A 13,682-nucleotide genomic window follows, 5' to 3' on the forward strand; every position below is an offset into this window, starting at 1 on the left:
GTGACAGGTAGGAACTAATCCCATATCCAAAGTCCAAACAAATACATAAAGGTTGTCATACAGACTTTCTCTCTCTCTCTCTCTAATAACCTTTTGTTTCTTTCTTTTTTCTACGAGAAAATAATGGAGAACAGTTAGCTTAAACATCTGCACGCAAAAAACAACCGCAAACTCCTCATCTTAAAACCTCTTTCCATGAAACTCCTAGAAAACATAGAAAGCCATGATCTTTATGGCCACTTCTAGCCTTTTTCACAAGCACTATCAAATTATCAACATTTTAGATGCATAAATTTCATGCCCACATTACCAAGTAACAAAGAAATTATTCAGGAAACAAAAAAGTAACAAAGATTTTGATAATGGTCTAAAGCAAAACATTTAAATAAAACCAAAAGAAACCCCACTGTATGAAACTGTCAAAATGATCTAAAGAGTTTCAGATCACATATATGTGTATGTACAAACTAAAGGAAATAAAAAAAAAAGCATGAAAATTATACCTCTAACTTGCTTCATGAACTTTAAACTACTACTTATGCTGCATTGGACACAACTGAGATAGCTTCATCCTCATCTACAGGAGCCGGTAAATTAAGATCTATCAACTTGTTTCTAGCAGAACTTCTAGCATTAGCATTGCCATTGCCTAAGTTGGAGAAGTGCACCTTCTTATGCCCACCCAATGCTTGACCAGAATCAAACACTTTGAAACAGAATGGGCATTCAAAAACTTTCTCATCAACCACAAAATTTTCATTATCATCATCCTCATCACTGTTCCGGATTTTCTTGTGACTAGCTCTGTGTCCACCAAGAGCTTGATAAGATGGAAAAACTTTCCTACAAGTCTCACACCTGAACTTAGTACTTTTCCTGCGAATCTTGGATAGTGAATAATCCTCCTCCTTCTCTTCCTCAACATCATCATCTTCTTTAAAAGTTTCAACTTTTTGTTGAAACTTTTCTTTTCCTTTTGTCCACTCATCTTTAGAGAGCTTTAGAAGCCACATAGCCACTTCTTCAGAAGAAAACTTCACTGGTTCAGTTTCAATTTTACGAGGGCGTTTGGATCTTATGCGAGTTGTGTTTTTGAGGTGAGAGTCCGTATCACTTTCTCCATCAAAAGTAGCCTCCTTGGTCGACAGCTCACCACCATTGATGGATCTGTAAGACTGCATCGTGTTGTTTCTATGGTGAAAATTAAGAGAGGTGGATGAAGATGGTGAAAGAGTCTGAGCTGACTCGGTTGGGACTGAGTTTTCATGCTTTGGAGGAAGGGGTAGCTTTGCCAGATGAGATCTCATGTGACCTCCCATGGCTTTCCCATTAGCAAAGCGCTTGTTGCAGATCTTGCAGATTCTATGCTTCTCCATTGTTTGACAAAAAAAAAATGAAAACTTTCTCTCTAACTCTCACCCTTTATATCTCTCTCTCTAAATCTCAAGGAGAGCAAGTACACTCAGTGAGGGGACTTAAAAGGAGTAGGTGACAAGTATTCCATAACCAAAAGGGCAAAAAACCAGAAGGTCCCGAATGAATGTGTCAAAAGTTAAGGTGTCTTTATATGATATGGGCTATTCCTACAAAATAGAGTGTGAACCATTGGATGAGTTTCGTGTGTTATATGATGGATGATCAGAGGGTAAGGCTCTAGAGTCATTACTATAGAAGGATTTGTGCAGATATAGGTAATCAACATTATCTCTCATTTGGTTGAAAAAGGAAATGTATTGAGCAGCCGTTTGGTTCGGCTTAAAAAAAAAATAAAAAAAAAGTACAATTCATGTTTTTAAAATTCACATTAAATAGAATGTGGTAGGAAATACATGTGTTTTCAAAATTTTGTTTCTCAAAGAAATATATATATATGATTGTGCTTGTATTTTTTCTCCTATTTTTTTTGTTTCTCCTTTCAATGACCTCAATAGAGTTTTACTAAACAAAATTTGACTCACTATTTTAGATGGCTTGTAAATTAGGCTACCCTAATTCTTTGGTTTTTGGGATTGATTGATTTCTCATCCTAACAAGAACTATTAAAATATAAATAAAAGTATAATGCATATTTCTCCTTGAAGTTAAAAGAAAAATAGTGTAGTTATCATTTTTACCAAATATCAAAAAATTTCTACAATCTAATGGCAAGTCAATTAGAACACTATCTCAGTAGTAATTCATACTATGGGTCATAATTGAATCCAATTTAATAAAAACAACCTTCCCAAAAATGGAGAATAGATTAGTATGATCATTTAGTGATTTCTTGTTTCTGATTATGTGGATGTCTCTTGTTATGACCACGTTTCATTATTCAATTATAATGTGACACGTCAATTTTAACCATCCACGTCAACTGGTAAGTAACATATCAACTATGTTGAGTTGTCAACTTTAAAATATATGTCATGTTATAAAAAAACGTATTGTATTGTAACAAGAAACTCGTCATCTGTTGCATTGCATTTCATCACATCTTTGGATGTATCCAGTCATCACCTCTAGATTGATTTTCCCCCATTCAATGAGTTAAAGTTCTAGTTAAATTATAATTATTTTCTATGAAATTTAATTATAATTTTGAAAAGTTAATGCTGTTGTCAATTTATACTCTCTTTTTTATCACAAGTAATTTGCTTACAAAATTCAGGAGAGGATAGTATAAGAGATTGGTATGACCAACAAATAGTGCGTAACCAAAAAATAAAAATAAAAACTTGAAATTTATATTATGCCATAATGGGTCACATCACAAACGAATCTTTAGTATGAAATGTAGAAAGACAAAGCATGATTTTAATGCAGGGAACATGGATTAAAGATTGTAAATAAGATCATTCTAAAAAGAAATTTCACCACAACAATACAAACATGGCTTTTCTCGATGTAACTTCAAAATTTACATGCTATGGTGCCAAAGAATTACCAAGATCTTATTCAAAAGAGGGACTTTCACTGACAATAAAATTAAAACGTCTCTTCACTCAATTTATGGTTAATTTTGTTGATTTTAAAGCTCACGTGCAATATGATACCAACGAGTAACCCTTGGTATGAGCACTCAAGTGATGTGTTTCCTCTTGCGCGCGGACGATTGATGATGACTGTGGCCACTCAAGAATCAACATTTATGGGCAATTTTTAATGGGACTTATGGTATATTTATAAGCAATTAATATCCTGTTTGATATTCAAATATTCGAGTAAATTTTGAAGGGTTTGGATTACCTCCAATACTTTTTTAATTGGACATGTCTTTTTGTTTTAAATATACAATGACAAGTGTTAGTGAATTTTAATTTCCACATTTTTATTTAGTTAGTGGATGATATGATAGTTTCTTCTCATTAAAACAAAAGAATATTATAATTAAAAAAGTATTAAAGGTAAACTAAACTCAATTTTAAGTTATATATACAAACGAAGAAGAAAAAATGGATTAAAGTTATATATAGGTCAATTAAATTCTATAAAGATGTGGCGTAGAAGTTTTATTCATTCTAATCCTAATATGTCATATTATCATATCACATATTAAAAAATATGTACAACTACACTCAATTAATTTTAATACTCCTTTGAAATTCTAATCTAATTGGAAGTTTATTGAGATATTATTAAATATAATATGATATATTAAATTTTAAATAAAAACTTGACGTAGTAGTCTCTTACTAAATGATATATATACCCGACTCAAAAACTAGGGTCAAGCCATTCATTTTATGTGCCACGTTTGAGTCATAGATCGATGGCAGGAAAAAAGTCTAATGCTGAGCCGCAAACAGTTGAGATCACGTTCAAAGCGTTTGACTATATTTATGTGCCGCTTGCATGCACTTGAAACCAAAACGATGGTTATATGATTTTCATGAATGAGAAAGGAAAATTGGGGGCATTCCTCAACCTTGGTTGAGGATGCTTCCCTCTCCATGCAAAACTCTTAGCACTTTATTTTCATTATTACTTTTTTGAGGGGGTTTTTTTCATTATTATTTGTAAAGGAAAGTACACAAACCTCTCCTGTGATTTATTATACAACAAGGTATCTCACTTTAAGTTTTGAGTGTTACACTTAATCTTTATAAGCCGGTTGAGTGTTAATTGGTTAACTATTGTTGATTGCTATCTATGTTTTCTAAATGAAATAGAAATAGGAAAATTATTAGGTACTTCAGAATATCATAAATGTATACTCCCTCCTCTCACATGAATGGTAGGTCCCACTAATTAAATTTATGGTGAGACCTATTATTCATGTGAAAGGAGGGAGTGCGTATTTATGGAATTCCAGGAGTACACAATAATTTCCCATAGAAATACTAAAAGCAAGAGGAGATCCCATCCAAAAAAACAAAAAAAAAGTGGGGGGGAAATATACATATACACACACACACACTTCCATTTAGGGATGTTTACAGTGCAATTTTGGACAATTTTTAGTACCGCACTTTGTGGTACGGTTTAGCCAAAATTATAATCGCACCGCACCTCATTTTTGCGGTCACATATGCGGTACAAAGCAGTGCGGTGCGATTTCAAATTTAGCCAAAACCATAATTGCACCACACTTTATTTTTGCGATTACATGTGTGATGCGGTTTGAAACCGGTATATTTTTAAAATTTTGGGCTTTTCTACCTAGCTCAAAACTAAATTTTACCTTTTGTTTTGGGCTAAGTTTTAAACTACTGAGCTAATTTTTCTTCATTCTGGGCTGGCTTTTCTAATCAACACTTGCTAAGGTTATTTTTTTTTTTTGAAAACTAGGGTTATTAACATATTAATGATATATTGAATATAATATATATAAATATATAGATAGAGTGTGGTGTAGTGCGGTTTGTGCAGTTTTTTTATTATAAAATTGCAAACTGCACTTTATCATGTAGTGCGGTGCACTGTTACTTGCAGTGCAGTGTGGTTATACCATTTTGTGGGCGGTTTTTGCAATTTGTGCAGTTTTTTCGGTTTGGTGAACACCCATACTTCCATTCATTGTAGAAGATGTGGTAAGAATACAAAATTAGGTAAACTAGTTGGTAGCATGTACAATCATGGAAATGTTTAATATAATATGATCTTTTTTATACCATTCATTTACTTCTTTTTATTTAAATATAAAATTTGATTAACTATATTACGTCATTGATAAATAGACATTTGTTTGTGATAGTGTTTATATTTGGACTTATACATTCTAGTATTATTAGGAAATTATTATGTTTGTGTTTATTCTAGTATTATTAGGAAATTATTATGTTTGTGTTTGTATATGAAATTATATGTTATACCATTCAAGAAATTTGGATATGCCAAAATTCTAAGGAAAAGATAAAAAATATAGAATATAATTTAATTCAATTTTATATATATATTTATATTAAAATAATGACTTGTAAAATTAAAGTCTTAAAAGTTGATGTAAGGTCACAATTTGGTGCCCGACCCAACTAGAATGAGGACGTAGGCCCAAAGAGCTCGATACAATGAATTTGTAGGGTGTGGACTAGAAATCTTGATTCTAACGAGCTTGAACGATAATGACAATGACCCGAGATCACAAAACCATATAGATGAACAAGTTTATAAGATGAAATTTATTCTCGGATTCAAGCCGAGAACCAATGTTTATATTTCTTTTTACTTTGAAGATTCTTTACAAATATCCTCCCCTTTTTCTCTATAGGACCTCTACTCCCCTTATAGTCCCTTGTCTCTTCCCCTCGATTCAGATTGCTTCCCTTAATACTTGTCCCATCCGCCTCTTTTGGAAGTCCCTAGGTAATAGTTGTAAGGCTGAAAATCACTGTTCAGGTATCACTTCCTTATAAATGCGGCCATAGACTTTGGTACAGAGCATTCAATGCGTTAATAGCAGCATTCTCTCAGATCTTTTCTTCACCCCTCTTGCTCTCTGTGCCCTTTTTCCACATATCTTCATCTACAAGACCTTCTAAGATATCATTCTAGTCAACATGATGTACCACTTGATCTTTGTTGTACTCTGCCGAGGAGGTAGTCATCCTCAGATTATTTACATTCACCTCATCTGCCTCATTTGCTTCTGGAGCTGTAAGTTTGATATCATTATTACCATCAACCTGTCCTCAGACAAGCAAACGTCCTCAGTTCAAGCCCATGGCCCAAAAACGTATCTTGGGCCTTTTGTCCCACAGTTTATATATGTAGCATAATATTTATATATGAGATCAACAAAAATCTACTTCAAGCTATGTTTATTATGGATTATAAATTATAAATTACAAATTGAACGGATGAAAACCAAATAAAAAGGGACAAAACAAATGAAAAAATATTTTTTTTTTGTTAGAGCAATTTCTCTTGATCCCTGTGACCATTCACCTTTAGCGTTTAATTACTGCATGATTTATCTAAACAAATTAGATTAATATTAACTTTTAATTGCGATTGATATCATAGATTATAATAATTTTAAAAAAATCAATTTGAAGTGAAATTATCATCAAATTAATTAATGAATTATGCCAGCAAAGTATTAGACAAAGAAAATAAAAAGAAATGACACACACTCAAAGTCTAATTAAGTGATGCCTTTAGAGTATTTATTAATAAATCAATTTAAGAAAGTTTGGAATAATTTTTATGAAAAAATATATAAAAAACTATAAAAAATTATTTTTTGAATTTCTCATAAAAAAGTTTCTATAAGAATATTCACATCAATTCATGCTAAAAACTATCTCTCTCTCTCTCTCTCTCTCTCTCTCTCTCTCTCTCTCTCTCTATATATATATATATATATATATATATATATATATATTAACTTTTCAAAACACCCCACATTTATTTTACACTACATTACATTAAAATATAAAATTTTCTAAATTTTTTACTTTATTTATATTTCTTCACATACAATAACCAATATTTATTTTCTTTCTTTAGTCTTAGAATACCTAAAAAAAAAAAGTTAAAAAAATATATACAAAGTGACTAATATCAGTATAAATTTATATAGTTATTGCAACAATTTTATAAATTTACACAATTTTAGCTCAACTGATGGGAGCGATTTTAGGAGTTAAAGCAGTAAAATTGATATATTTTTCAATTTTGCATTTCTATAAATATTTTTTTACTGCATCGGTTAACGATTTTAAGAATTTTTTTTTTCTATTTAACATTGATTTTCTAAGAATATTGTTAGTTGTCCTGTTGCAAAAGAAAGTGGGAAACTAACATATTGAGTTTTTAAAACTCGAGACTCAAGAGGTAAAAGCTGAGGTGGAAAAAATTCCACATAGAAATTGAGTTTTAGAAACTCGAGTTCCACAATTTTTGTCTTTCAAGTAGAACTCGAGTTCTACCATTTTTTCCTTTCAGCTTCGTCTTCTTTCACTTCTTCCTCTTCCTCACATTTCTTCTCAGTCAGACTTCGTGCAGATCCAATTGGAGCTCCAATCGTTCAATCTGTTCTTCGTCTCTGTTCTTCATTGTCAGATCGTTCCTCCTTCGTCGTCAAATCGTTCTTCCTGTCGTCAGATCGTTCTGGGTTTCTTCTTCTTTTCTACATCATCTTCCGTTCTTGGGTTTCTTCTTTTCTTCATCGTCTTCATCCTGGGTTTCTTATTTTCTTCTTCGTTCCGTTCTTCCTGAGTTCGGGCTTCATCTTCTTCCTGGGTTTGGGCAACTGTATTTCTCTCTTCTTCGTGTTCTACTGGGTTTATCTCTGGGTTCTCTTTGGCGTTTGGTTTGTATGTGGAAATCGAGTTTACAAGACTCGACTTTGATTTGCTAAATCTCGAGTCTTTCAGACTCGAGATCTATGTGGCATTATCTGAAATTTGCTGGCCACGTCATCAAGTACAAAAAGAGTGTTCGAGACTTGAGCTTTAAAATAGAACTTAAGTTTCTAAAACTTGAGATACTATTTTGTTATTACGTTTTAGATGTGTGTTAACTTACTATATTGCCCTCTCTCACCTGCCATTCTAAAAATTGCATCACGATTTTAATATTGGGTAACTTGTATCAGTCACACACTGACACGGCAAAACCCTCTTCCCGCCATATTCACACTCTCTCTCCATCTCTAAAAAACCTTCGTACTCGATCACTCCCAAACCTCAAAATCAAATCTCCGTCTCTATTAGGGTTCGCAGAGAAAACCCTAAATCCAAGCCCTAGCCATGGCCGATTCTAGGGTTTCCTCCCGCTCCATTCCCATCCTTCATCGTCGTTCGAGCGCAGGCATTATCAAGAACGTCCGAATGGAGAACTTCATGTGCCATAGCCATCTCCAAATCGAGCTCGGCGAGTGGGTCAATTTCATCACCGGTCAAAATGGAAGTAAGCCTCTCTCTCTCTCTCTCTTTCTCTCAGTGCGCGCGCGTGTGTGTTTGTTTTCAATTGCGAACTTTCTAGTAAATTATCGTTCTTTGGTTCTGCATTGGGGTTTTTGAATTTTATGTAGTATAATAGCGATAACTATTACTTGTTTGAGTTTTACTTGTTTTTAATGGATTATTTATACAACAACAACGACAATAATGTGCCTCTGTTTGTTTCGGCGGAAAACGATTTCTGGAAAAATGAAACCTTTTTTTTTTTTTTTCTGGCAAGCTATATGTCATTTTTCCTGTGTTTGGTAGTGACCGTGAAAATGAGCTGGAAAATGTCTTCTGGTGTTTGGGAGGTGCAGCAAATTATTAGTATTTTTTTTTGGTATAATTCAAAACATGTAACTATGAGAATTAGATTGTTTTCTGGAAAATAAAAAGTGGTAAACAACCTCTTGAAAATGAGACAACTTTTATGTTTTCCTTTGACCCACATTTACTGACACTACCAAACACTGGAAAACTGTCTTTAAAAAAGGCTTTCTGTCGGAAAAAAAGGTCCCAAATATATTAGAGTCATAACTATGGATCATTAATAGACTAGTTAGAGTTGGCCACATGATTCTGTTAATTTATTCTATCTGCAGTCGTAACTCTATTATCATTTGGGCAAGACTTAGGTATAGTATTTAATTACTGTACCTAAGTTTTATTCATATATTAATTAATTTTTGAGTTTATTAGTGTATGGTTATGTGCTAGTTAGGTTGGGGTTATGAATGTTGAGTAAGTGGTGGCATATTATTGGGTTAATTTATGTGTGAAATGTTGTTTGGTTTTTGGGGTTTACAGGTGGTAAGAGTGCAATTTTGACTGCTTTATGTGTTGCATTTGGGTGCCGAGCTAAAGGGACCCAGAGAGCATCCACCTTGAAGGATTTTATAAAAACTGGTTGCAGGTTTGTGAGTTCTGAATTTCTGTTTTTGCTTTTCCGTATTAATTTTTGTTTTTTTGCACAATAAAATGAAATATATTCCTTTACTTATTGGAAGTTTAGATCAATGCTATAAAATCTGATGTGGATGCTCAAATGGAGAAGGTGATTGATGCTCTACTTGTTACCATTCCTTTGTAACCTCGTTGGGGTTTAATAAGCTCAAAGAGAGATTATAACACCTTATTATACATCATTTTCCAAATTTAGCATACACTCATATACTTGTATATAATAAGCATATACACATATACTAAAATGTTTTGATAATGGTATTGAATGCCATGGTCACTTGGTTTCACTTTATGTAAAAGGTGATTAAAATGTATGCAGCCACCTTTAAATGGTGATCATTTATTTGTGGAGATGCTAAGAGTCTGAAAAGGAAGGAAAAAGAGAGCCTTTAGAGTCAACAAATGGATCTATGATGTGTTGATTTCCATATTGGGACTAAATTATTTTATCAAGTTCTTAGTTTATCTTCTATTTTTTCTTTGCAGTTACGCTGTTGTTTGCGTGGAAATAAAAAATGAAGGTGAAGATGCCTTTAAGCCAGAAATATACGGTGATACCATAATTTTAGAGCGCAGAATAACTGAATCTACCGGCACCACTGTTTTAAAGGATCACCAAGGTTTCAATTTTCGGCTTATGCTATGTATTTTATGTTATGTAATACTTCATCTTTTTTTTTTTTCAATAAATAGGAAGTTTATTTCTCATGATATGTTTGATTGGTTGAAAACTTTTATTTATTTAATAATATTGTGAGAACCTTTTTTGATAAGTTGAATTCTGAACTGGTTAGATAAATATCTTTGATGACATGCTTTTGATAGATAATTTGGTGACAATGCCCTTGGTTGGAACAAAGTATGCAAAAGTAGACAAAGTTTATTAAAAGGGGCAGAGTAATTTAAATGATAAATAGAAGATTGTTGAAAGGGAAACTATTGAATGTAATTCATGAGAGTTGCATTAATGTGGCTTGCAGATGCTTTTGATTTTGCTTTTCTATTAGTTTGTAGCTTTGTATGTTCTCTATTGCCCAAAGTAGACAAGGTTTATTTAACATTTTTGGTTATAGCATCTTATGGAAGTTTTAGTTTACCTTGCTTTGTTTTTAACACATTTAATTAGAAGTTGATTATATGAGAAGATTTTTTTTTTTTTAATATTTTACAAAATGAAGTTTTAGTATAATCATGCAATTTGTCACTGCTAAGAAGAGATCTGTGATCTTGCATGCCCCTAATTAATTTACTTCATTGAATAAAATATGATTCTAGCTTCCAACTCTTTTCTTTTTTGGAATTTGATGGTGTAATTTATGTTGCAGTACAAATTTAGAAAACCATTTATGGAATCTAAGTGTCAAGTTGTTTATGTTAAAAAATGTATTAATCTTTAACCCACAAATAAAACCATTATATGTGATGTCTTCTGCAAAGAAATTGTGTTGGTTATTTTCATACTTCTTTCTGATGAAATTTCTCTCTTTTTAATAATCTCTTCTGATTATATTTATTAAAATGATTGGTTGATGAGGTTGTGGTACTCATTTGATTTTGTTTTCCTTTGGAGGAATTTTGCAGGAAGAAAGGTTGCTAGTCGGAAAGATGACCTTCGTGAGATTGTTGAACATTTTAATGTGAGCATATTAAGAACTCAGAAAAGCGATTTTCATTTTCATTTTTATTTTTTAATGGGTTAATATGCATATACATTGCCCCACCAGGTATTCAAATCAGCATTATTTGATAATTAGTTAATGTTATGTCTTTGCTTTCTAGGTTTTTATACATGAGGGGCTTTAGTTTTGATTGCTTAGTTGATGAAAGTAATTAGTAAATACATAATGCACCCGATGCGAAAATTTTCGGGTAAAAAAATTATGCTTCTTTCATATGAATATGTAGAGATTTGGGGTTCAAACCCTGCCTATACCCAAAACCAATTGGTGCTAATGATAAAGAGTAATTATCATGGAGCAAATGTCATAGGTTCAAATTCTATTGTATTTATATTAAAAAAAAGTTAGGAATTATAAACTTTGAACCTCATAGTTTCCATTTTTTGGCCAAGAATTCATTCATTTATATATTTTGATAATTTAGTGTATTTTATTCTTTGCTATGTCCTTATGATTTGGGGAGTGGCTATGTCTGACTTAAGTTGTCATGGAAGCTTGATATTAAATAAGTTAGGATCACCATAAATTGGATGAATCAGTGGCTAGGATGGTGTATATATCTTGGGAGAGTTCCTTGTTAAGGTAATGTGTGTTGGGAGATCTTAAAAAAAAAGAAAAGAAGAAGCTTGTGATGGAAGCCCTTTTGTATCCTCTTCCCCATATATCCCACTTCATCCCTCTTTATTTACTTTGGCTTCTTCTACACTTGACTTTCCAATCTGTAGCTGTTTAGAAGTTTGAAAGTCTTTATGATCAGAATTTGCATCTGTTTGTTAATGGAAGTCTGCATCAAAGTTGGTGATATCTAGCCTTTATTTTATCGTATCCAAACACTTTCACCTCTTATGTTTGTTTTCCTTTCTTCTTTCCCCCACCTTTTCTTTGATAGGTTTTTTTCCCTCTTTTCTTTTCTTTGATTCTTTATCATATTGTATCACATATTAGTGTTTCTTTATCATGCTGTTGTTTCTAGATTCTCTTATTATTTGTACATAGTTCATTTGAGATCCGTTTATTTTGCTGAAACTGAACACTTTTTGTTGAAAATACTGTAGATAAAGGTAAAATTAGCTGAAATAGTACAGTGAGACTCATGAATAGTACTAAAAAGTGCAATGAGACCTATTAATAGTAGCAAAAATAAGTTGAATAGTAAATTAAATTGACAAAATAATTTTTGCCAAACATTAACTTCTTCTGTTTTTTTTTTTTTCCTTTTGGTATATAGGTTTTCTTTTGCTACTTCATTCTCCTTGCATGAAGCAGCCTTGTCTAATAAAATTTTTCTTACTAAAAAAAAAAAAATGAAGATTCACATTGATATTTAGTATTTACCAAAAATTATTGAAGTACTAGGTTTTTTTTTTTTTGGCGGGGATCGTATAGTGTTTTTGGTGTGCATAATGGACGATTGGTGTTTTCTGTACTTATTTGAACTAAAGGCTCATGGTTGCAGATCTGATCTTTGTACCGCATATATGGCTTGTAATAACAAGCTTTTGGGCCTAAATACAAGCCTTCATATAGGGATGGAAAAAATCCCTTGCCCTACTCTATCCTGCACAGGTTTTCCTCATGTTGCCTTGTCTGGAATGTTTGTACATATGTTTTTATTTTATTTTTTTATAAAGTTTGTACACAGTGCTGCTATTTTATATATTTTTTTAATAAGTAATTGAATGTTATTATTCAACGTATACAGGAAGTATACAAACTTAAGAAAACAAAAGAAACAATAAAAAAGAAAGAAAACTATGAGATTAGCAGCATAAGTGCAATGAGTCTAGGAACTTTTTAGAGAAGATGTTGAGAGCGTAAAAGAAAGCGATGCCCACTTGAAAAGGGTTATCAGAAAGAAAAACTTGAGATGTGGCAAAGATAACTCCTTCCCCTCAAACGTCCGTTGATTTCTTTCTCCAAATGCACCATAGAATACAAGCTGGACCTGCCCCCCAAATTGCTCCATAACAACGTTATCTCAACACTCCAGTCCAAGACTCCAGCACAGTGTTGACAGAATTCGGCATAACCCAAGCAAACCCAATTGAGCAGAAGAAAAAAGTCCACAAATCATAAGCAAGAGGATAGTGTACAACAGATGACTTACTGTTTCACCATCTGATTTTCGCGTATAGCACCAATCCGCCATGACAATACCCCTTTTATGGAGATTATTTGTGGTCTGAATTTTTCTCACAGCCACCTCCCAAACAAAGAAAACTCTAGGAGGGGATCCATACACACTTCCAATGGAATTGGGGGTGCATGGGCTTCTCTAGTACGGAGCACTATAATAGCTTTTGATTTGAAACCCTTTATTGGGGAAAGTGAGACAAACCAATTTATCACAACCAGAAGAAGAATCTATGCAGCATACAAATCATCCAAAAAAACCGAGCCATAGACTCCTAGTCTTGAGCTTCTCTATTAAAAGTAGGTTTCCAGTGCACCTTACCATGTATTCATTCCATATAATCATTGGGCATCTTTGTTTCTCGCAAACCTGAAGAGCTTCAGATATTTATCTTGAAAGGTGCTACTGCCATCCCAATGATTTTTTTAAAACAGCACAAGGGAGCCTTCGCCTACCTCATACTGGATGTATGATGCAAAATGATCCCATACCTTTCTAATATGTTTCCAAAGTCCTGCCCTATATGTCCCATTCACC

General features: G+C 32.8%; 2 protein-coding genes across 2 annotated transcripts in view; one reads left to right on the forward strand and one right to left on the reverse strand.

The window, feature by feature from the left end:
- Positions 1–422: 422 nt before the first annotated feature.
- LOC142618452 (zinc finger protein ZAT4) lies at positions 423–1,376 on the reverse strand. The gene has a single exon (XM_075791390.1). It carries the CDS (start codon positions 1,374–1,376, stop codon positions 537–539), a length of 840 nt encoding a protein of 279 aa, XP_075647505.1. The 3' UTR covers positions 423–536.
- A 6,647-nt stretch (positions 1,377–8,023) lies between these two features.
- Positions 8,024–13,682, forward strand: part of LOC142621037 (structural maintenance of chromosomes protein 6B-like) — a 29,628-nt gene continuing 23,969 nt past the window's right edge. Inside the window, exons 1-4 of the mRNA XM_075794356.1 lie at positions 8,024–8,334; positions 9,177–9,282; positions 9,819–9,952; positions 10,914–10,969. Coding sequence (XP_075650471.1) covers positions 8,175–8,334; positions 9,177–9,282; positions 9,819–9,952; positions 10,914–10,969 — 456 coding nt within the window. The 5' untranslated portion in view covers positions 8,024–8,174. The remainder of the gene's footprint in view (positions 8,335–9,176; positions 9,283–9,818; positions 9,953–10,913; positions 10,970–13,682) is intronic.

Source organism: Castanea sativa, chromosome 12 (assembly GCF_040712315.1).
Source record: "Castanea sativa cultivar Marrone di Chiusa Pesio chromosome 12, ASM4071231v1".
In the NCBI taxonomy this organism is placed as follows: Eukaryota; Viridiplantae; Streptophyta; class Magnoliopsida; order Fagales; family Fagaceae; genus Castanea; species Castanea sativa.